At 43.4% G+C, this 25831-nt stretch overlaps 1 protein-coding gene across 4 annotated transcripts in view; it reads left to right on the top strand.

The window, feature by feature from the left end:
• SPIN1 (spindlin 1) overlaps nt 1-25831 on the top strand; it is a 165717-nt gene that overhangs the window by 94374 nt on the left and 45512 nt on the right. For all 4 annotated transcript variants that reach the window (XM_069227582.1, XM_069227598.1, XM_069227604.1 and 1 more), the window contains exon 4: nt 14197-14450. In XM_069227582.1, coding sequence (XP_069083683.1) covers nt 14197-14450 — 254 coding nt within the window. The remainder of the gene's footprint in view (nt 1-14196; nt 14451-25831) is intronic.

Here is a 25831-nt window from a genome sequence, read left to right as displayed (position 1 = left end):
AATGGTAGACCCATCCATAACACCCGGGTCACTTTATGCTCACTCTTGGTTTACATATTGAGACACCAAGTACAGCAAATGATTTTCACTTATTGTGTAATAAATAAACAATGGAGGCTCCACACTAGGTAGTGTTTTTGTAAAGAGACCCAATATCTACTCACCTGGGGACTAATATAGCCAATTGGTCACGCTACAGCACAGCCATTGCCAAGGAGCACACTTTTGTCTTTGAGCCAGCCTCTGCTACTACATCTCAGAGATTCTTGAGGCAGTTGAGAGTTTTGGTTGTATTCGAGAGTTTCATTCTGGGTGCTCAGAATTTTCCCGGTCTGACTTGGGAGTTTCGTGTGTAGGCAATGACTTAATTCTCTCATGTTTTGCCAGATGAAAGTTCCTTTTGTACGTGCCACCAGAACTGCCCATTGGTCAGGAGGTCTCAGAGGGCAACATCACACTTGATGATAATTTGCAGCTTTCTTTGCCTTCTTCCCACTACATCTGTCACCTATCTACAACTAACTGGAGTGAAGTTCCCCGAGCTCCCTTTTGTTATTGGCTCCATAGTTTTCAACATACATGTTAGAAGACAGAGTACTATAACATTTTCCCTGCTTATTGTCTCTGAAAGGGTTTTTAATTTATCTGGAAATGTATAATATTGAGTACCAACAAGTGAAGCATGACTTGTAATATCTTTTTTTTTTTTTGCTGACTATCCACTATCCTTCAGTTCGTACTGAAATAATTCACCTTATCGCTCCGATGCAAAAACAATCTATTAATTTTTTTTAAAGAGAAGATTGTGAGAAAAAGGTTTTTGTTCAACTTAAATGTCCTATTTGATTGTGAAGCCGTTATGGAGTAAGATTTTTGTTAAATTTACATTCAACAATGCCTTTGAAGTTATACATTAATACAAGTAGACAGGTTATGGCCCATTTTCAGCTTCTCTACTGATAACTCCCAACAGAACAATATATTGTGTAATTTACAGTATTATGTCATTTTATTTGATGACCTTTTGAAATCCACCAATGATGATGGTATATGCCCACACTCTTATGTAGGGTGATTTAACAGGATAGTGTATCAGTTACTGTACCTTGGCAGCTGCAGATTCGGGCACATAGATTTACTTGTATTGCACAAGTGACATGTTAGTAGTATCTGTCCTTTGATTGTCAACAATCAAATCTTGAGAAACCATTCATTACTGTATTTCATACGATGTTAAAGGTGGAGTCAATTGCTTCGATTTTTCCTCCTAGCCATAAGGCTCAGTGAGCCACTGCATAATGTAGATTAATGTATTTGTCTTGACAATTAATGGAAATCTAACTATAAGGTAGAGGTAATTGGGATCCAGTCCCACATCTCACTTTTTCCACCAAAAGGGTACCCCACGTCAAGCATTGAACGGTTTGTAAGTTGCATGATTGGGGAAACATGTTCACTATTTAAAAGCAGTTGACTCGTTTTCTTGCTGGACTAAGAGAAACCTTGCTACATCATGTTTCAAGTTCCAGCGAACTTGAAACGCAGGAGTACAGCATAGCCAAAGCAAAATTTACCATTTGGCACCCTCTGTCTTCAGCTAACAGAATGTGTCCTGCTTTTGCAATCTCATTCGAAATCATGTTTATCACTTGATCATGGAAATAGCGATAGACATCATAATCTGTCGTAATCTGTTGTGGGTATGATTTATAGGGCTCCTTTAGCTTTGTTTCTTCCTCTTCAGAAGGGCTTCCCAAGACTAACGTGAATCATCCTGCAGTTTGTCTACTTGTCAGTAAATGGTCTCTTCCTTTGGAACCTCATTTATATTGATAAGTGTAGCAGCACTTTCTAAAGGTGGAGGCTCTTGAGGTTGTTTCAGATGGTAGCACTATAGTTTCAATAACATGCATCTATCTTAGCCCAATTTGTAACTGAAACATTAAAACACTATTGCAATTTGGTCTTTTTAAAAAAACAAAAAGGTAAAAGAAAAACAAAGAAAGCAAAGTACATCTAAACTTACATTGGGAATACATTTCTGTTTGGGCAGCCAGAGGAATCCACCGTTCAGTTGTGCCTGGTAGTGGTAGTTAACAGTTCATATTTTTAGGTCTCGCCTACAGACACTTATGTGGTCTTTTGTCACAGATCTGCACTACACCAATACATATAACCGGTGTTAGGTCAGCCCATTGCTTACTATTGCTTGCATTTTATTTAATGGCTTTCCTTTTTGTTGTTGTATTTACCCTTCCCCGTGGCATATTGTCTTTATCATTCTTTTGATTGGATGACTGGTATTCTTTTACTGCTTGATTTCAGAGTACTACTTTATTTCTTTTTCTTTCAGCACTCCATTACAGTGCTTGTAGTTTCTTGCTCTCTCATGTACGACAGCCTGATCAAATTCCCACACTCACCCTGTGTTGCTCTCCACTTCCCACAACTCATCCTGTTTCTCCCTTCACTACACTCCATATTATTGTTCTATCTGATAGAGACATCTAGCTGCGGATTCCTTACTTAAGAATTCTCTCCCAGGTGCCAGACCAGATCTGGAAATTTATTCCCAGTAGCACCTCTGGACGTCAGAAGAGGGTGTCATGCGACTCAGAAGGGACGCCAGCCACTGGATGTGACGTTGGCATAGTCCATAAAAACCCCTCTCCGACACGCGGACTTCTTTCTTCTTTTTTGCGCTTCAAATGCAGATCTGGAAGTTGTTCCTTGGGCTGATTTCGAAATAGGTCAACATTTTTATGTTGAAAGAACAGTGTGATTTTTTTTTCACATGTCTTCGGGGTTCAAACCTTGTGGGTCCTGTGCCAGGCAGATGTCTGCCACAAACCGTCATACTGGTTGTATTTGGTGTTTCGGGGAACACCACAACTCTGAGGATTGTGACTCATGCCTTCGCCTGAAAGTGTTGCAGGAATGGCACTAGAAGATCCTGGGGCGTGACTGGCTCGGCCCTAGGTCGTCGTTGATCTTGTTCAAGGTCCCAAGAGCAATCAGGAGACTGATCCAGGAGGCATTCCCGTGAGTATACATCGCCCTCAGTGTTAAAGGATAAGACACCGAAACGCAGGCAGTCAAGGTCACTGCATCTACTGACATCACGTAAGTCCTGAGTTTTTGACACCTTCTCCCAGCCTCCAGCTGAGGAGTCTGTGCTCAAGTGCGCCCTGCATCTCCCTGCGTTTCTTGGAGTCGCAGCGACTCTGTCAGATGCAGGATTATTATAATTCTGTCCATGCCATCTTTGGGCCCCTACCTTCCTCTGGTGCGCCTACGAGCCCCACCAAGGTGAGATGTATCTTACCTGACTCCACGCAGGCGGGTTTGCCCTCCGATCTGGTGTACAACCCTTCGGGATCCCACCTGGGACGCTGGAGTTTGATTAGTCGACGTCAGCGGTGCCCATCGACTCCTATCACCCTCTGACACCCTCTCTGACTTTCTTTGCACCTTCTGCCTTCCCCCAATCATCCCCTCCCCGCTGTGCTAACAAGGAGAACTCCTCCTTCGCTGATATGCTGAAGAGGGCAGCTGGTGTCCTAGATTTGAAGCTTCTCTCTGTAGAGGTGACCACTGACCTCTTGATAACAGTGCTTCACCAGGGCCAAACCGGATTAGAGCCTGTGCTTCCCTATAGTGAAGCACTATATGATCTTTTATTAGGGGCCTGGGCTCACCCTGCTATGGGGGCTCTGTGGGCCAGTCCATAGCCCATAGACACCGACCTGCCCCCGGGGACCCAGCTTGCTCTTCCGGCCCTCAACTCAGGGAAGTTTTGTAGTGCAGGCCACTACAGACTTCTGACTCTGGCGTCCTCCCTGACGCTCCTCTGGACAGGAAGTCCCCATGGCTGGAAACTTGTGGAAGAAACATTTTCACCTCAGCCCTGCGGTCAGTAAACACTGCATGTGTTCTGGCCTGCTTTTTCCATCCATTGTGGGATTCGTGGCATGCCTGCTGCCTTTGCTTCCAGGAGAAGACACGGAATGAACTCTCCCAGGTACTCCAGGATGGGGGAGATGGAGCTAAGTGTGCAACAAAATGTGGTATGGATAACACGGACTCAGTAGGCTGAGCCATGGCTCATTCTATAGCACTGCACCGTCATGCCTGGCTACGCTACTCTAGCTCTTCGGAGGCTGTCCGATCCACCCTGGAGGACATGCCCTTTGATGGCGCCCGCATGTTCAGCACACATGCCGATTCTGCATTGCAATGCTTTAAGTAGTTGGGATGGAAAAGACTCTCAAATATTCTGTTCCTGTACTCCTTTTTTCGCTTCATCCCCTTTCCACCTCCTGGCGGCACCCAGTGCGGTGTTCCTGCCTTTTGTAGGTATTATTTCTTTCGGCCTGTTGATGACAACTGTTTGCTTCCACTATCTGGGAGGTATTTTCTTTGTGGCCCTAAGTGAGTTTAACTCCTGATGCCTTATAGGCATTACTAAGTACTTTTTATTTCCCATATGGGGAGCTTATAATTATAACTCCCTGGTAGCCCTTGTACATGGCTCCATGCTTTGCACAAGAGCCTGATTACTCTTCGCTTCAGTCCTTGGAGCATTACTTATGCATCTCTTTCTAGGGTTGTTCTACTTCTTCAGAGACAGATCTAAATTTCTCATGCATAGCAGTGGCGCAAGTGTCATGCCATTTCACATCTGTGCGTCCTTGCACTCCTTTTGCAAGTTTCTCTCGCTATACCTCAGCAGCATGGGCTCTTGCCACTGGTCTCTACTGCACTGGTAGTACACAGGTTCATGTTTCTTCTTGTGTTCTCTATAGAATGCGATTTTCCATTCATCCTTGCACCCTGCTGGTCTTCTTTATTTGAGGCAGCTTGCCTACATTCCTAGTCTGGGCAGGTCATGCTCACAGCACTCCTCTCTTGAGCCACAGGTTTTGTGGTCTTTACACTGACTCTTCACCGCAAGGAGATAAGGAGATGTGTTGTACTTGCTTAACGCTTAGAGGCAAGGCCCTGTACATTTGCTGCTACAGGCACCTCTTATGTAAGAGGTCACACACCACTCAGGGCCTCAAGATATCTATATATGTATTTTTTAGGCACTGCCATGTAGCCATCTTCTGTGTTGATAGCTATCTTTCATCTTACGGTGGATATCCGGGAGTTTACGCATGTTCTTTGAACATTATGGTTCCATCTTTCCTGGGCTTAGTTTGTAATAGGGATTGGTTACTCACTTCGGACCCCGGCTCCCTGGTTGGTTCATTTAGCTGTATTCTAGAGGGTGTCATAATATTTCTAGCCCTCCAGGGGTAGGTATATTGTTTCTGCGTTATTGTTCCTTCATAAGGGATTGTTGCCCTCCTGCTGTGTATCTTCTTTCGGAAGATGCTTTTATACATTAGTATAATAAAGGCGGTAGACATGCTTGTCTTGTACCTTCCGTCTGTTATTTCCTGTAGGAACATCCTTTCCTATATTCAATTGTTGCTGTTCTATACATGGAAACGTCTTTCGTTTTTTTTCCCAGCTTTTACTAAGTTGTTTTCAGTTTGTGGACTTCCACTTGTGGGGTTTTGTCCCTAGATGAATGTTTTTTTACCTTTTGGTTCCGTACTTCAGCCAGGTTTTTTCCTCACCTGCTGTTGTCTTTTAAGCTTTTGATACCAGCAACCTGATTGTGGACTACACAGTCAGTTGGCATTGGTTTAAATGCTTCATCAGCCTTTACTTTACTGGGGTGTGTGATGTCTTCCACACTTTCCATCCTCTTATATTAGTGGTTCTATCTATGGCAGATACGTCTATATATAATATATAAAAAAAAATCCTTTTGTCGGTAGACAGGCAGTTATTTTTCTTATGTGTATTTTACATTACAGATGGTCCCAGAGCTGGTAACATTATCTCTGGCAGCTTTTTCTCGTCTGTTATCTTCTGCCACATTTTTGTCCCACTTCATGGTAACTCTATTCCCATGCTTTGAAATGCCTTTGTCTTTACCTGCCTGTGGTCCTTTTCACAGTTTTTATGGTGGTGACGTATATTTTTACTTACCTAAATTCCTAAGAGCGGCTGGTCTCTTTTCTTTTTGTCTATACCAACTTGTTCTAGTCAGTGACTTTTAGTAATATCATTCGTGCTCTGCATTAAAATCTGCTATATACTGGTCATGAAGCATCCCCCTGAGGGTTTACAGAGTTCCAGTCAATCAAACGGGGATTTGTAAAGCGCGGCTACTCACCCGTGAGGGATTTAAGGCACTGGGGGAGGTGGGGGTGCTGAGGAGCAGTTGAAGAGCCAGGTCCTGAGGTCCTTCCTGAACTGTGACAGGGTGGGGGACTGCCTGAGGTGGATGGGGAGGGTGTTTCAGTTCTTGGCAGTGATGTGGGAGAAAAATCTTCCTCTGGCTGTGTTTTTCCGTATGCGGGGGACGTTGCCGAGGGCCTTGTCGGCAGAGCGGAGTTGTCTGGCTGGAATGTAGAAGGATAGTCTGTGGTTGAGGTAGGCTAGTCCAGTGTCGTGTAGGGCCTTGTAGATGTGGGTCAGGAGCTTAAAGGTGATTCTCTTGTCGATAGGCAGCCAGTGTAGGTCTCTCAGAATGGCGGAGGTGTGGCTGTGTCCTAGGGCGTTCTTGATATCTGGCAGGCAGCAACGTGGTCTCCTCTGCACACATTAACCAAACATTGCTGTCTGGACAGTCAGGTCCGTTTTGATGGGCATTTTGCCTATTCGTCCCTGCAGGACTTCTTTGTCTGAAATTGGTCTGCAGACCCACCTCTAGGGATGGTAATGCGTTGGTATCTAATACTAAAGTAAAGATTCCATGGCTGGATGTCTCTATCAGATAAGCAAGTTACTTACCTTCGGTAGAGCCTTATCTGACTGAGAGGATCTATCTGCAGATTCCTTACTGACCCACTATCCTCCCCACTCTGCGACCTTATTTCTAAGGACAGGACTTTCCTCCTACAGATGAAGCTCTGCAAGCTGTTTTTTTTTCTTTTTCTCTCAAGATCCTGTTCTGGGCATTGCGATGCCTTCATTGGGAGTTCGTAATTAACCGACACGGAGAGGTCTCTTATTGGCACATTATTTCCATAGGCAGTTTCTATAAGTGGCTCTGTGTTTTTTGGGTGGAATACTGATGTCCGAGAGGGGATTAAATGAAGTCCGTCTATGTTTCATCTGGTGGATGACATCCCTATGGACCCTCTGCTTGGAAAATGTTTACGGATCTAGTCTGGCGCTTGGGAGAAAATTGTAAAGTAAGGAATCTGCGTATAGATCCTGTCTCTACCATGTAAGGCGTTACAGAAGGTAAGTAACTTGTTTGTTACTTTTCAAAGCCCTCAACCTCCTCCATTGCTTCCTGTTCTCCTCCCCATTACTTGTGCCACTCAGCAGGGGCTGTCTTGCTCTTCTCACATTTCTCACCAACTCCTCCATTGTTTCTCCATCCCTTCCTGTAGCGTTTTCTTTTTTTACTTCTTTATGAATTGATTTTGTTTTTCTTCATCTGGCTAGGCAGGTGCAGTTTGCTATGGGACCACTCCTTTCTTTTGAAGAACCTTTGCGCATATATATTTTTGATGTACCGCATGTGGTAAAATGCCTGCCTCATCAGGACATGCAGTCACACGCAAACATTTTTGTTGACTTTTGCTAATGTGGATTGCATCAGTGAATACATTCCAATGGTTGTTGTTTCCTGTGGTTCAAGTACCCTTGAAAATTAGTCTACTGCCTTTGAGTCTTAAAGTGGTTTTGCATTTCACTTTGCTCAAGGTCTTTTTGAGGGCAAATTGGCTTTGGCCTTGAATGTTTACTTTCCGAGAAGGAAAGACAGGCTTCCTTTTTTTATGGTTTCGCCGGCACAGTGCACTGTACTTGCAAATGCTTTGTATAAAATTACTACCTTTACTTACCATTGGCTGGCTGCCTTGTCACTCTTGTTTGCTTGCTTGCTTGTTCAGCACCTCCTCCTTGCCTAAGCCTTCTTCCTGGTCTTCAAGTCAAGTCTCTGTTATGTCTTAGAGCCTGGATCAAGTATTGCTTCCAGTGGCCAGTATCCCTCCACTGCAGGCTCTCTTTTTTGTTGTTACTAGCCCTAACATGGTGCTTCTACTCAAGATAAGCGGTCCAAAAGCAATTGTTTACTGTCCGGAACTTTAAATGTATCATACTTTGCTTCCTTCCAAAGGCCCTGGTGTTAAAATGTGCTGCTTTCAGTCATCAGAAAGACAGTGAGGGCTGACATTCACCACTTTGCAGTCCTAGGGCATGGCACAGTGCTTTACTTCAACAACTCCCAGAAGTAACCATCATTTTTATTCCCTTTTACTGCTGTTTTTACAGATTGTGTCCTTCTCTAAAACGTGTTGCACATTATGGTTTTAAATGTACAAGCAGCAACAGATATAAAATGTATACATATTCCCATTTACAGTTTGAGTGGTAAACATGGTTCATATGCTGGGTTTGCTCCAAGCATTTGATGAGTATGGCATAATGTAGTAGAAAACCATGGCATGCAGGATCATGGTGCTGCTCGCCAGGCTGCAGCCCCTTTGATGTAATTTGTTTCAGCTTCTTAGCAGACTCTTGGACATCCATGCAGCCATCAAGGACGAGAAGCCCTGACCCCACACTGCACATGTTTTACATTATCTTTCCAACCCGCGGGCAGCCTGGGGACAGTTTGTAACTAATCCCAATGGTGGGAGTTTATCAAGCCACTCTTATTCTGTTTATTTACCTTTCACTCCCCACGCTGGCACCTTAGCTTGATTTCACACCACCCCAACATGATGACTATGTATACGAGTGAACGTGAGCTGGAAATCTCAACAATAGAAGTAGACATAGAATAAAGGCGTGTTTGCTCTGGCAGCTTCAGTCTCTGGATGGGAGTCCTATAACACTTCATCAGCAGTAGAAAGAGGGGAAAGCTATGAGACTTGGCTTACCACCTTAGCCAGTTAATAAACAAGCATTGACAAAGCTCTTAGGTTTCGCCTATGAGAATTTTTTTGGCTTTGTCAATGCTTTTAATATGTTGTGCAGCAGTTAAGCTGCTGTGCAACATGGCTTCAAGTTTAAAAAAAACAAAAACAAGCTCTATTACTCAGAATTTGTAGCATGGCCATAATAAAAAGCCTTGATCCTTCTGACCCTCCGATTAACTACATTCATGACATTCCTGGGTTTGTGTGAACAATTATTTAAATGAAACATCCTATCACTGGCAACAATTTATAACTTAATTAGTACTATGATATCTTATAGACGATCACTCTTCTTAGAGGTCTAGACGGTACTAATTTTATGGTATTTAATCTACCTGACTCTTAGCCTAATAGAAAATTGATGAAACGTATTGCTATGTGATGGAGTAACCTCACAATTTCATATGACTGTCAATTTACCATCAACTGTTTAGGAAGAGTTGAACAAAGCTATATATATATATATATATATATATATATATATATATATATATATATAATTTCATGTGGTGCACACTAATAACTAGGTGCTATTTTTTATCAAGCTATTACGTGCTTTTATGTTTTGCCTACGTGGTGATCTTGTGATGGGTTTTTAAAGACTTCAAACAATAAATTAGATTTGGTTTGGGTGTCAGTCCTGTCTGAAATGCATTGACACCAGAAAACCATGACTCCTGACATTGAAAAACCCCATAAGAATCCAGAAAAGACACAGATTCTGAAAGCCCTACAGTGATGATAAAAAAATAACATTTACTCCACAAATACTGGTGACATTGTATTAATTAGCTATTTTAAATCTTTTTTTCAAGAAACTCACAGATGTATTATATCATACCAAAATGAAAATCTGTTTCTCATCCAAAGATTTCTATACCTGCAGTCAGTATTTGTTCATCCCAAATACTGGTGTAAATTATACGCGAGCCGCCTTGCAAAGGTAACTTGAGTTTCTTATGGTGATATTGGATGGATACATTTACCTGCAGATTCTTCACTACATAAATCCCTTCCGGGGCGCCACAAGGAATCTAGAAAAGTTAAATTAGCTCTCCTGTGTCAACAATTGGCATAATAGTTCTGTGTTTGCCGCAGTGCCTTATAATGTGTGACCTCAGTTGAGTCAGATATGGTGCCACCCAAACATATAACATCGGTGTTGCATGTAACATGAGCCTGATGTTGGTACACAGCTTAGTTTGAGACTTCATTATAAGTTTCCACCTTCTCTCCAAGCCTCATCGGGCTTAACTTGCTGAGGTGATAGGTTTCATCCAGGTGTTGTTGACTATGCTTCTTCCTCCTCTAGCCCCTTCCAGAGTGATTTCAGATTTCAAAGTCTGCTACTCCTTCGACTTTCGCCTTAGCCGGCAGCCTCTTCTCTTTTGCCACTTGACCCTTGGCAAGAAGCCTGATGCTGCTTCTGCAATCAGTGTTTCACCGTGAAACTCCTTTTTGCCTGCTTTTATGATGTCGTATATGGCAACAACTCTGACTCTGTTTTTGGGTTATGTGATGCAATCATCTTTTGATGGGAACTGGTTACTCAGTGTTGAAACCCACATTTGACTCTTAATTAACCTTTGTTATAATTGGTCATGTTTGTTTGGAGTAGATCAGCTTTTCTGCACAGTCTATTCACTGAGAGGTTGCTGTAGTCATTGACCAGCTCCTGACGATCGAACTTTTTTTTTTGTCCAAATCTGTGGAGAGCTCGGAGCTAAAGCATCTTTTTGTTTATGGTTATTAATGCTGGCCCCTCTTCCTCCTTACCTACTGACAGAGTTTCTGTGGACCATGTAAATGGGAAAGAAATGTCATAAGATGACATGATTGGTGGTCCCATTTTGCTTGAGTACGTCGGGGTCACACTAATGAAAATGGTTATGATGGGTTTGGGGCCGCTAAGCATCATCTTGGATCTGTTCTTGTGTGGCCTCAAAGTCCAGCTCTGTGGGCTTTTCAATGGTCCTTCATAGATATGCTTGGTTGGGCTCCTTGGGTTCCACATAGGTGTTCACGCAAATGTACTTAATGAGGCCTTTGATGGTTCTAATATTGAATGATCTTTTCCAAATGTTGTTTGTTGTGTTGCTTGCAGTTTGTTCTGTTAACACTGAAGGGTTTTCCCTTTCTCCATCTCTATTTATCTCTCTCTTCCCTACCCAGAGCTGATAGTGGTCACTCCGGGGCTGGGGCAGCCATCTGGGATACGTGTGATCGGAGGGCTCTGGTCTCCAGTGGACTCTCAGCTTTACATCCATCTGTTGGCACTGAGAGTGATCCGACTGGCCTTGGAAGCATTTCTTTCTTCCTTCATTCGGGAAATGGCTAGTTCAGGTGTGCACAGACAGCACAACCGCCATGTGGTACAACAACAAACAGGGCTGGGTTGGGTTGTGGACCCTTTGTCAGGAGGCCTTGCTCCTCTGGACATGGCAGGAACGTCGGGGTATTTACCTGATGGTTCACCATCTGGTAGACTCTCTGGTCATCAGAGCACATGAAGTCACTCATCGATACTTGGATCATGAATGGTGCCTTCGTCCAGAGGTGGTCCAAGGCCTCTTCTGAGATTTGGGAGAGACTTGGTCAGATCTATTAGCCACTGCTGAGAACATGCAGCTGCCGCAATTCTCACTGAAGTTTCCCAGGTAGCTCTTGCTCTGAGATGCTTTTTATTTTGAGTGAAGCTCAGGACTCCTGCAAGCTTTTCTGCCAATACCACTCCTGTCCAGAATTCTCAAGAAGATTAACAACTGGGCTCAAGTCAACCTAGTGGCTCCAGATTGGAGACCGAGAGTATGGTATCCCAAACTCTTGAGCAGCTGTCCTCCAGTCAGACTGCCCCTTTGGGAGGATCTTCTGTTGCAACAACAAGGCAGGGTACTGCACCTGAACCGCTCCACCTTCATGCATGGCAATTGAGTGGCGAAAGTTGACTGTGTTAGATCTCCCGCCTAAAGTGTGTGATGTAACTTTGGGAGCTAGGCATTCCTTCATTAAATGCATATACTCCTGCCAATAACACAAGATAGTGGCTTCCTGTACACCTGTATCGGCTGATCCTCTGTCAGTTTTGCTTTGGGCACAGTCAAAGGATATCTGTCTCCCATATCTGCCTTTCTACAGCTGCCGGAGCAACCTTCCTTGTTCAAGTCAACTGTTGTGACTAGATTCCTTAAAGGTTTACAGCTTCTGGTGCCTTCTGTTGCCTTGATTATTTCCCAATGAAACTTGAATCTAGTTAGTACCTTCCTTATGTGTTCCCCATTTGAGTTGATGCACAGCTGCCCTCTGCAGCACTCTACTCTAAAACTTTCTTCCTTGTGGCGATAACTTCTTCCAGGACAGTTAGCGAGTTGCAAACACTCTTTTAACCCTCCCTACACTTAATTGTTCTCAGACACATTGGTTCTAAGCACTGGAACATCCATTCTACCAGGTGGTCTTTCATATTGGGCAAAATATCACCTTGCCTCTTCCCCCACCCCCTGTTCTTCCAAAGGAGAGGAGAGACTCAACCACCAGAATCTAAAAAGAGCATTATCAATCATTATTGATCGTACCAACGATTTCCGGGTGGACAAACTTAGTTGGATTTGTAGGGACAAAGAAAGGAGTCAATTGAAAAGAGAACCATCTCTCGCTGGATCCTCTGTATTAATAACTGCTACACACTGGCCAAGAAACAGCCCCTTGTGGGCCTAAGAGCTCACTCTGCCAGAGCTACAGCTGCAGTCGCTGCATTACCCAGAGGAGTACCAGTCTTGAGCTTCTGTAAGGCAAGTACATGGGGATAATTGCACACGCTTGCAACACGCTACGACCTCAACAGTCCGCTCTGGCGAGATGTGCACTTTGCCCGTTCTGTCCTTCAGGACTTCTTAGACTGAAATAATCCACAGGCCCACCTTTATGGAGAGAGATTGCTTTGGTATCTATTCTAAGGTAGGTAATCTATTGCTAGAAGCCTCTATCAGAGGAACACGTTACTTGACTTTGGTAACACTATCTAATGTAAACTGTTTAGCTGCAGATTCCTTACCTACCCTGCTGTCCTCGCCATTCTGCAGACTGACTCATCCAAATGAAGAGTTCCTTTTGGACCTCACTTTTGGCACACTCGTCACTCTTCTTCAGCTTAGCTCTAGTCTTATGGAGAGGGAAAAATTGTCAAGGACTGGGAGTCAGTGCATAGGGGTAGCACCTATATAAGGTACTGCACACGTCACTTCCAGCGCGGACACCACATGAAGCTGAACAAAGCTACCTACTGGCACACATGCCGGTTTTCCCCAAAAAATTCCAGATCCAGACTGATGCCTGGGAATATCTTAAGGCAAGGAATTCACTGCTAGATAGTCTCTACCAGATAAAGCATTACCAAAGGTTAGAAACATGTTAATGAAAGCATTAGAATGCTATTAGTTTAATTAAATCTCACCAGAGGTACTCCTTGAATAGTTAGTGCAGGGAGGCTCTGCTGTCAGTTCTCATGCAGCAGAGAAGACAAGAAGAAAGGTGTCACTTGTTTGTTATGATGTTCACTAAATGCATGGTTGTGGTTTCCCTGCAGCACAAATGTCTGAATCTTCACTGATATATAGCTTTTGTTTTCTTCTGTTCATCATAGGGTGATAGATGCTTAGTTGCGCAATGCTGTGCACAAGGTGGAAGGAGGTGTCTTGAGTGAGTGAATTGTTCACCATGTGTAAATGCAAGGTACGCACATGTGTGAATGACTTTATAGTGGAGGACAAATGTCAAATTGGTTTACAGATGCATACACAGAATTACTAGAGACTAGCAAAGCCCCGCAACCCAAAAACATTTCTACTTAAAGCATGTGCGCAGTTGCCTTCACAATGAAATCCCCTGAAACGTAGCACACTCTCCATGGATGACAGTAATCTGGCAAAAGAGGACCTTTCAGGCAGTGAAGCACCAGCTTTTTAGAACTGATGTGTCTTCAGGCCATCTTGATTACTACCCACCAATTAAAAAAATCTTAGTTATTCGTTTGATTTGAACTGAGTTGGAGCTTCAGCTGAGTCAGTGAGTTGAAATCTTCCTAACATTTTTACATTTCTTTTATAGAGTAAAGTTGAACTCCAATTATGCAGTGTAACATGTTAAAGTCTTCTGTGTTTAATTTGTTTGTTTTTTTGTACGTTCTTCTCTGCCGCATATGTAGGAAACATCGAAACAATGTTGGACCAAGCAAACCTATTTCCCAGCCTCGAAGAAACATTGTAGGTTGCAGAATACAGCATGGGTGGAAAGAAGGTAGTGGGACTTTAACACAGTGGAAGGGAACGGTATTGGATCAAGTTCCAGTTAATCCTTCTCTTTACCTTATCAAATATGATGGATTTGACTGTGTCTATGGATTAGAACTCAACAAGGATGAGAGAGTTTCAGCATTGGAAGTCCTTCCTGACAGAATTGGTAAGCATTGTTTCTTGCCGAATTTAACTTCACCTGCAAATGAAATGTTCTGGGTTCTTTATCATTAAAATAAAATAAAGCTCGCAAAACATGAAAAGCAAAAATACTTTAGCATTAATGTGCTAGAAACAGTTAGATGTTTTAGGGAAATAAATGAAATTGAATTTCCATGTAATGCTAAAAATCTAAATCTATTTAACATGTTGCTTCTGGACCATCTTGCTTTAAGTTGATAGCTTTTTTATCTTGATTGTACATTAAACATTTTTTGTGTGTGTTTTTCTACATGTATTTTCAATTTTCAGAAGAATGCAATGACCTCTGCACATCTTGGTTTCAAGATGGCAGAATCAAGCAACCACCTGGACGAGCTCTGGGCACCACCCCTGGGGTCGTGATGGACAGGGGAGTGATCACTCCCCATTCCTTGTTCCAGTTTCGCACCATAGCAGGGGCCGGGGGTCCCTGGACTTTGGTACAAACCAATCTATGCAAGGAGGGGCACCCTCTCCCACAGGAAATCCTTTGTTCTGCCTTCCCTTGCCTGAGATGGCCAAGCAGCAGGAGGGCAGAAACCTGTCTGAGGGGTGTCAGCAGCATGGGCTTCCCTGAAAACCACAGAACACTGGTAGGTGCAATACTGGGAGTCCTCTAAGGAGCCCCCAGATTGCATGGAATCATACAACCAATACTGGCAACAGTATTGGGGTATGATTCTGACATGTTTGATACCAAACAAGCCCAGGTTCGGAGTTACCGTTGTGTAGCTGGACAGTACACAGGTAAAATGGCTTCCCCACACTTACGAAGTCCAGTGCAATGTTGCTGGAGTTCGTCAGGGCACCTCTGCTCATGCAGGGGTTCCCTCACACACAGGGACCTGCACCCTGCCTTCTGGACTGGGAGGGCCTAGCATAGGGGTGATTTACAGTGACCTGTGTTGAAAGGGTGCATGCCCCTTTTCACGCAGGCTGTAATGGCAGGCCTGCAGGCACATTTTGCATGGGCTCCCATGGGTGGCACAATGCATGCTGCAGCCCATGGGGAACATCTGGTGCCCCAATGCCCTGGACACCCAAGTACCATACACTGGGACACCTGCTCTGGCCCCTTAAGTTTGTGGAGGGAAGCCCAAGACAGCCACCTCCATTTTGTGAGCCTCAGCATCTTCCCTGTGTCCTGATACAGCCCAGTGTTCAAGGATTGCAAAAAGACCTAGGTAAGGAGCCCTGAGATTTTTCTGGGTAAATAGTATTATTTGTTCAAAAGTGTTTATTTCAGCTACCTGTCTGTTTTACTGTGGTTTCAGCCAGCCTGGCCTCCTTTAAAGTGGTGTTTTTTTTTTATTTGTTTTTGCTGTGACTGTGTGAACTGCCTTGCTAGTTTGTGGCACATAAACCCCCCCCCCCCCCCTTATTTTTCCTAAGTAAAAAGGCTACATACATCTTGCAGAGTGTGTTTTTAGGAGACTCATTTAATCTGTTTCTGTGATTATTTAAATAGTGTTTAAAAACTGTCCGCCCCCCCCCCCCCTCCTGTTTTTTGCCTTTAAAAAAAGCCTGATTTCAGAGTGCGTGCCCAGCAGTATTCCAGTGTTTGTTTTCTAAAGAGACTCTGCTAGCTTGGAAGTGTGGATTCAGCCTGTCTGTATCCAAGGAGATTCTGAATAGAGCAGCAGCTGCCTTTCCCCCTCGCCACAGGGACTGGACTTCAGTTAACTTGCTCCTTATATAAGTTCCTATTGGTAATTGCATATGTTGTTGTGATAGGTTGTTGGGAGATGGTCTTTCCATTGGTACTGGCTCCACGGCTGGGGTTATGATTGGTAAATAGGGCTGAGAATCTGATTGGCTGTTGGTTCTAGGGCTGAGAATCTGATTGGCTGTTGGTTCTAGGGCTGAGAGTCTGATTGGCTGTTGGTTCTAGGGCTGTGATTGGTGGATAGGGCTGAGAATCTGATTGGCTGTTGGTTCTAGGGCTGTGATTGGTGGATAGGGCTGAGATTATGATTGGTTGCTGGTTTTGTAGGGCTGGGGCTGTGATTGGTTGTCAGGAATAGGGCTATGATTGGTGATTAGGGCTGGGTCTCCCATTAGTTTGAATCAGGGTTTGAAATTGGATTGGCTAGGGTTAGGACCAGCTTCTTATTGGCCAGTAGGGCTATTTAAGCCTGGGACTCAGGGCGTCTCAGCCTGGGCGTCGAGGACAAGGGCAGTTGCCTTTTGGGCCTGTTCAGGACAGGTAGGGACTAGAGACTAGGGCCAGAAATGCTGCCCAATTCTCAATTGACCAGGAATGGTTTCAGCCCCTACACATCCCTCAACATGCAAACACATATTCTACAAAGACATCCAACTCATGCATCACAAACTGACCACAGACAGATTGCATTGTCCCATCACCCAACACAATACCCTTTATACAACACATATACACATATCCTCCACAATTACAAGTCAAATACTTTCATTCTCACAGCAAACACTACTCTGTCCACTCCCGCTAACACAACCTGCCATCACCCACACAGCACAAAACTACAGTATACATTTCTCTCAGCCTTCCAGATACACACTCCCTGCTCATACTAACCAACAACACTATCCACTGTTTGCTCCACACAGACCACCTGTCATCATAACAATGCCCAAACCCTGCCTTCAAACACACCATCTACAAACACACCAATTACACACAACCATACAATCCCCACATTTCACTCCACCACACATATTACCTCTTCCAGTCATCACAACTAACACTAACTCCCCTGACAGACATCCATCACCTCTTACACACCTCGTACATTCATCTCCAAAACACATCAACACCCCATCTAACACTCAAATTCCACTCACCAGCACTAACTCACATACAAATCCCTTACCAAAAACAACTACACCAATATCCCCTCTCACTATTCCACAAAAACAATACAGACCATCAGCACATCAAATCAACACAAACTTACATTACACTTATCGTCATACCCACTCCCACCCTCAGGACTACACAAAGAATACAAATTCCATCCTATCTCCACCCCTACTTTCTCATTCTTCACAAACACCTTCCACAAGCACCCCAACCCAGCAACTTTCATTCAGTCGCCTCTCCTCCATTGCACAATTTAGAGCCTTACATCATGATCCACATGCTCCTCCACCACCCCTAACCCATACTCCATCCATACTAAACAAACGTAACAAAATAAAAAACATGCCACTCATAGCAACCTCGCATCCCCTTGTCTATTACATAATAAGACTACCCTACAAAAAACAGTACACTCTTCATGGCTATCTCAGCCACCAAGTCCACCACCCACACACACACAGACCCAACAAAATGCCTCCTTAACCTGCTGGAAGAGGATCACTATATTGAGAAACAAGACTATTGTGAGCCTCAAACAGTTATCACAACTAGCAACACTCCTGCTTCAAGCTCATATTAAACTACTTCCCCTTCCCCTAAACAAAACAACACTACCACTAACACACCTTTTCTAAACTGCCAGCTCATAAATGCTTGATCACTCTCAAAAAACAAGCACCACATCTACGACCTGCTCACAGACACACAACCTGACTTACTATTCAAAACTGAATCCTGGTTGGGAGATGACATGGCCCCAGTGTTGCACGAAGCCGTTCCTCCGGGCTATCAAACCATCACACAAACCGTATAGGCAAGAGAGGAGGTGGACTAGCTATTATATTCAAACAGGCATTGAACCTCAGTAAAACAGACAACATCTCCATACAAGGTTGTGAAGCCCTCCTTACCAGATGCCACCCTACTCTAACTTCCTCCTGTAACTTGTCTCCTCCTTTACATACCTACACCTAACAACTCCACATTCCCAGATGCTTTTCTAGACACAGTCTCAAACCTTATAACACTATACTCCAACCTATGGGGATCTAAACATTTGGTTTCACAAACCAATATGCCCCATCCAAAAGCTATCACCACTGGCCTAGTCGCATTGAGCCTACATCAGATTGTACACAATCCCACACACATCGCTGGACACATCCAAGATGTCATTTTTGCTAAGCCTGAACTAGTTACTATTCATAGCATCATGCCAATCACTTGGTCAGACCACCATTTGATAACTTTCCGACATACAACTCCACAATTCAACACACCCCACAACTACTTACATACATACACCTATCGACCATGGAGTAAACTCAATTTGGATGACTTAGAAACACAACTAACAGCCAACACACATCTAGATACAATTAATTCTGTGCCAAAACTTTGAGCAGCTACAGGAAGCTTTTGATATCCTAATACCACTCAGAAAAACTAAACACGACAAAAGAAAACCAACAACTTGGAGAAACACAGAACTTAAAAAGATAAAGCAACAAATCAGAAAGTTGCAGCGGACCTGGCTCAAAACAAACAACAGTCAAGACAAACTGCAGCTACACAAACTTAACAGAATATACAAATCATCAATCAAAAAAGCTAAAAAAAAAAAAAAAAAAAAAGGTACTACTCAGAATTCAAAATGCTCAATCTACAACCAAGGAATTTTATATAATTCTCAATGAATTTCGAAAACCTACATGTATGGAAGGAAGTCATCCCACTACTCAAGATTTCACAAACAAATTGGCAATTCACTACAGAACCAAGGCAGACACGTTGGACGCCTATTTAAAACAGAAGAAAAACATCAGCACCAACCCCTTTCCTAAAATACCCTCCTCTAAGAACAAACCAACCCAACCTCTACAGTCCTTCAAACAAATATCCCAAGGTGAATTTTTGGATTTGGTCAAAGCAAGTAGACCTTCCAGTTGCCCTTCTGACCCTTGCCCACCACAAATCTTCAAGAACATTCTTCTATCTACTTCTGCTGCCACACCTGTAAGAAGAATCATCAACAACTCTTTAACTTCAGGAACTTTTCCTGTAGACCTGAAAAAGGCATACATACGACTGTTATTAAAGAAAACAAACCTAGACCCGCAAGACCCTAACAGCTACAGACCAATCCCCAATGGACCTTTCCTGGCCAAATTGATAGAAAGAGCAGCATTCGTCCAGATGTCACAATTCATTGAAGACAATTCTATACTTTCAGACTTCCAAACTGGATTCCGCCCAGGAAGAAGCACTCAATCGGCACTCATAGCAATCTGGGATGATCTTAAAAACACAGTCGCACTACTTCTCTTGAACCTCTCAGCTGCCTTTGATACGGTTGACCATGACACCCTAATTCAAAGACTCCATGAAGCAGGCATACAAGGGATTGCTCTCGACTGGATTACTTCCTATCTTCAAAAAAGATCTAATATCATCCACTTGCCCCCCTTCTGGTCCGAACCCTACCTCACAAAAGCAGGGGTCCCCCAAGGATCAATCATCTCACCTTTGCTTTTCAACATCTATAAGATATCTTTACCAGAACTGATCAATGATTTCCATCTCACGTGCTACAACTATGCAGATGACCCACAAATACTACTTAAATTAGAATGCCCCAAAAACATTGAAAACTCACAAATCTTCAGTTGCCTCAGAGCCGTTGATCAGTGGATGACTTGGAGCCATCTCAAACTAAATGCCTCCAAAACAGAAATACTCATATGTGATGACTGGAAAAGTTATGACCCTCTGTGCGTCTGGCCTGACGATCTCAGACCACCTCCTCAATTATCCAAGGAAGTTAAAAACCTAGGAATCACCATGGATTCCAAGTTAACTATGAATGCCCAAGTAGACAAATTAGCACGAACAAGCTTCATCACCTTGAAGACTTTACGACGCATCTTCCCCCACCTCGGATTCCAACACAAGGTGAAAGCTACTATCTTGCTTGTACTATCCAAACTGGATTATGCCAATGGCCTCTACCATGGATCATCTCATCTATTATGAAAAAACTACAACGTATCCAGAATTCCGCAGCCAGGCTACTATTTCATGTAAAGCCCCGAGCCCACATCTCCCCTGCCTTGAGAGCTCCTACACTAGTTACCCGTTGCCAGAAGATGCACTTTCAAGCTGCTTTGTATCACCCACAAAGCTATACATGGAACAGGGCCGCTTTTTATCAGAAACAAAATAACCAAATACATCCAACAAAGAAACCTCCGCTCAAGATTGGCACCCCGCCTTAGAACACCAACATACAAGAAAAAGACTATAGGTGGTACATCCTTCTCCGTTCAAGCTGCCAAACTATGGAATTCATTACCCCCAACTATAAGAGCCACAGACAACTTTCTTGTCTTCAGAAAACTACTCAGGAGTTGGCTCTTTCCTTCATAACCATCATTTTCAAACAACTATGAACTGCATATGCCTATGCTGATAAATATTTTTTTCTGATTGTGTATATTTCTAGTTATGTATAGTTCTTTAGAAAATATGTATCACTACTATGTCATAACAATAAAATACACACACACTCTTTAAACCTGTTTGACTAAGTATATTTACCCATGGTTCTAATTATGTATTGTATGTGCATACGTGTGTTTGTGTGTGTGTGTATATATATATATATATATATATATATGTATGTGTATATGTTGTTTCTGTGCTTGGCATGTTCGTGGGTCATTGCATAGGTCTTGGGTGGGTTGTTATACTAGATATCTATGAATTCCTGCTCTCATCTTATCACACTTATCTACCCATCATCATATGTCATGTCTCTATCCTCCATTCACACTCTGACTCATCCCAAATCCCTTCTACTACTTTCATCTCCTAAATAACTCTGCCTAAGCTCTTCCCTCCGCTTCCACATCTAACTCACCAAACCTCACTCTACTACCGTGACCTCCCACACAACCCTACTAAATTCTCCCTCATTTATCTCACCCTGCTACTATGCTCTCCCTAACCCTTCCTCATACTCTTCCCTCCTCCGTCCCCTTTACTCATCCCAAGCCTTTGGGTTGAGTAAATGAAGGATATTCTCCCAATTAACACTTCTGGATTTCTTTCCTCCTTCACCCCTCCATTACTCCAGTCAATCTAACTAACAAGCTCTCATATCCACGGCTCAAATTAACTCATAATAATAATAAAAGTGTACTCATTATTTCCCGATACTAATCCATCACTAATTCTTGTTGGGTTCCAGAATAGCGTGCTACTCACCGAAAAGTGCTTCGATGCCTCGTCAGGGGTAGTAAGCGCTACATAAATACTATTACAATACAATACAGTATGGGGGCACTAGCATGCCAGTTGTGGTGCCTGCAATCTCTTAGGCAACCAAAGTTAGAGGGAGAGAGCACAATCACTGGGGTCCTGGTTAGTAGGATCCCAGTAAAAACAGTCTAACCATACTGATAGCAGGCAAAAAGTGGGGGTAACCATGCCAAAAAGAGGGCACTTTCCTACATAGACGTCTAACTGAAGAAAGGGCTTTAGTTAATTGACTTTTTACAATCCATCTGGTATTTGAATACAGTACGTCTGTGTTGTGGGAGTTGTGGATTATAGCCTACTGTGAATGGTTTGCGTTCCTGACAACAATCAGTGGAATTTTCAAATACCTCCTGAAGCTGTGCCCTCCTCACTAGTATATTCATTTCATTCTATGTGCTTTTTTTGTAATTATCTACTTTCTAAGAAGATATTGAAGAACTGTCTGGAATGTTAGAATACAGTGGAACTATGCTACCACGAAAGAATGTGTTAAGGGTTTCTATTCATTAGACCACACCTAATATCTGTTTAATGCTTTGTGGTGTGTATTCTGAGCCAAATAGTTTGTAGGCTTGTCTAAAGACTACTAATCTATCACAAAACTGCTGTGCAAGGTACCCTCAAGCACAGATGCAGCACTAGCATTAGCATTGAATTTCTTCACATGCACAGAACGGATACATTAAAGATAGCACTAGAGCAAGCTTCCCTTCTCCTTGATTGTCTTAAGCCCTTAGATGCTGGACCGCCCCCTCCCCTGCCCCCCCACGACCCCACCACCCCCACCCCAGTGCTGAGCCCTTTTTTGGCTATTTGGGATAGTTCACACCTAGGCCACCATATCTTTTTGTCCGCATAAGCTATCCACGCCAAATTTGCGTCCTTCTTTTCCAACATTCTGGGGATTAAAATATTACCCAGAGGTGGTGGTTTTCCTTATAGGAGACCAGGAAATTAGCCAAAATACAGCTATTTTTTTAATGGTTTTGGGAGGGGGCTATAGAGGGGGGTGGGGATCTGCAGAAGAAAGCATCTGTTTTTGTCCCTGCAAATAGCACCAACAAAGGGTTTGCTGTGCTAAAATCACCATCTTCCCAGCTTCAACACAGATTTGGCATTTTACTGGGGCATAGCCCATTTTTACTATTTTTGTGCTTTCAGCCACCTTTCAGTTAGTGTCCGAAATGGGTGTGAAACCCAATGGTGGATCCCAGACAGCTGAACATATCTGAAAAGTAGACACAATTCTGAATTCAGCATGGGGTCATTTGTGTAGACCCTTCAAGATTTTCCTACAGAAAGTAACAGTTGAAGTAAAAAAATAATAAAATTGAGTTGAAAAAAACTGCAGTTTCTGTCTACGTTTTCTACCATACCTTTTTCCAACTATGATAGATTTACTTAAAGTAATATACTGTTACGTCTGCTTGACTCTTCGAACTTGCGGGGATATATAGCTCTTGTAAGTTCATCAGAACCTAAGCTACCCAGAGCCAATAAATGAGCTGCACCTTGCAATGGATTTTTATTGTACACTGGATATACATCAATTCATTTGGTAAAATATAAAGAGTGAAAACAGATATCAAGGAAACCTATGTATTTCCGAAATGGGCACAAGATAAGAAGTTTAGAAAAGGTGTTTATTTGCACATCTCTGAATTCAGGGGTCCCCATACTAGCATGTGAATTTCTCAAAATGACTTTTTTTTTTTTTTTTTTTTTTTTATTTTTTTACTCACTGTCTTACATTTGGAAGGCAAAAATGTAGAGAAAGACCATTGGCAGTAACCCTTGTTTTTCTATTCTGTGACAAACCCCCCACCCCCTCCACCCCCACCCAAGTCTCCCTATAAAAATGGTACTTCACTTGTGTGGGTAGTCCTACTGGCCGAAAAAGGAAATGCCCCAAAACACAACATGGGCATATCACATTTTTCCATTGAAAACTGATGTGCTTTTTGCAAAGTGCCTAACTGTGGATTTTGGCCTCTACCTCAGCTGGCACCTAAGGAAACCTACCAAACCTGTAAATTTTGGGAAACTAGACACCCAGGGGAATCCAAGCTGGGGTGACTTGTGGGGCTCTCACTCGGTTCTGTCACCCAGCAAACCTCAAAGTTTCGCAAAAATAAAAAACTTCCCTCATATTTCGGTGCTGCACAGTTCTGGGACATGAGGGGAGCTGACCAGCATTCCCCCAAGTCTCACGATAAAAATGGTACCTCACTTGTGTGGATAGGCCTAGTGCCCTGTGACAGGGTAGGTCCCAAAACCGCGATAATGATAACTAAGGTGAGTGCACTAATTAGTCCTGGGATCGGGAACTATTTAGGGAAACCTATCAAACGCAGACATTTCTGAAAAGTTAGACCTCAAGGGGAGTCCTGGAAGGTATCGCTTGTGAGGATTTCCCAGAGATATTTTCCACTAGAATACAGTGCAAAGGTAAAACGTTGAATAAAAGCGCTATTGTTCTCTGTATTTATTTGGCGCAAACTACAGGAATATGCATGGATCCACAAACTCCTTATCACCCAGCGTTCCCCAACTTGTCCCGATAAAATCTCTTCCTCACTGGTGTACCTGGGCTTAGTACCCGTAACTGGAATAAAGCACACACCGGTCAATGGTAGTCCTTACATGAGGGCTACTGTTGACTCTATGGTGGTCCATTCCTTGCGCAGGCACTAGTCACAGGCACAGAAGTGGGGTAGCGTTTTTATCAGGACAAGTGGGGAAACGCTTAGTGGTAGGAATTTTGTAGATCTCTGCATACTCCTGTAGTTTGCATGACAGAAATGCAAGGAAAAATAGAGTTCCTAATTAACTTTTCACCTCTGCAGGGTATTCTGGATAAGAAAACTTTGGGAATCCATGCAAGCCACACCTCTGTGGATTCCCCTGGGTGTCTCGTTTTCAGAAACATCTGGGTTTGGTAGGTTTCCCCTATATGGCCGCCGAGCCCAGGACCAAAAATGAAGATGGCCTGCCTTAAAAAAAAAAAAACAGGTTGTTTGTGATGGATAATTTTGATATTGCCACAATACAATTTTGGCTCTTCCCTGTGTGAAGATACGGATTACCCCAACCGTACGAATCATCCAGTAGGACTGCAAGGTGGGTTTCTGCACGCCTCCATTTTGAGCGTAAGGCCCAAAAAATATCTTCAACTCCGCCAGTGAAGTGAGAGTCCACTGGCATGTCCTAGAACGGGGCCTTAGGAGTGCATCCCTGCTCCCTAAGAAATTGCTCTGCATGCAAATTTTTGTTTGCTGCACAGTTTGCTGAAGAAAGTCAACATCCAAAAAAAGATGGACGTAATAGACTGTCAAAAAATTGGCAGTATCAACTTTACATCCAGCGTCACCAGTAAAAGGTGGAATTTGGGGTGGAACTAAATTGGGGGGGCTGCAAAGCGATCACTGTCTGTGCTTGCTGCCGCACGCACCTGCTCTCTGGGTTGGGCTAACACGCTGTTGTCCCGCTACACAGACTGTGCTTGCAAAGGGACAGCATGACTGTCCTCATCGCCTTCCTCAGAATCACTGGAAGAGTTGTTGTTGAGTGGAACTCCGCAGACTGAATAATCACCCACAGATTTTGCCCCATTGTCCTTTCCCTCAGATGTTGTCTCAGTATCTGCTGTCTGTCTTTGATCCTGCCTCAGAGCTGTCCTCCATAACCCGAGTTACAGCTTCAGCAGTAGTCATCCAACGAGATGCCATCTCTGCTACTGGCTAAACTGTCCCTGTAACATACTTGCCTACGTAAACAATCACAAAATTGCTGGTGGGTGGGTGGATGGTGGAGGGGGCGTGTGTGTGCATGCGCGCTGTAGTAAATGTCAGTCACCTTACCTTCGCTTCTTCCCTCAATCAGCAATTTCGCTGAAGACACTGAAAAAAGCAAAAAAGACACACTATTACTTCACCTTGCCGTATACCCATCAACCCAGTCTTTGGCACATGTGGCGCCCAGTCCACCAATCATTTTTGGTGCTCCCACTCCCATGACCACCTCCTCTGAATTCCTCTCTACCACCCACCAAAAGTGCCCTTAATCTCTCCATAGCCCCCCTGGCACATACATTACTTTTGTTTTAAAGCGCAGGTATTGGCTGGCTTTACTAATAAACTCTGCTTTCCACTTAAAATACAGATTTGTTCTTTGCAGCAGGCATG

This window comes from Pleurodeles waltl, chromosome 1_1 (genome assembly GCF_031143425.1).
Source record: "Pleurodeles waltl isolate 20211129_DDA chromosome 1_1, aPleWal1.hap1.20221129, whole genome shotgun sequence".
Lineage (NCBI taxonomy): Eukaryota > Metazoa > Chordata > Amphibia > Caudata > Salamandridae > Pleurodeles > Pleurodeles waltl.
The sequence above is the reverse complement of the archived record's forward strand: the minus strand, read 5'-3'. Positions and strand labels throughout refer to the sequence as shown.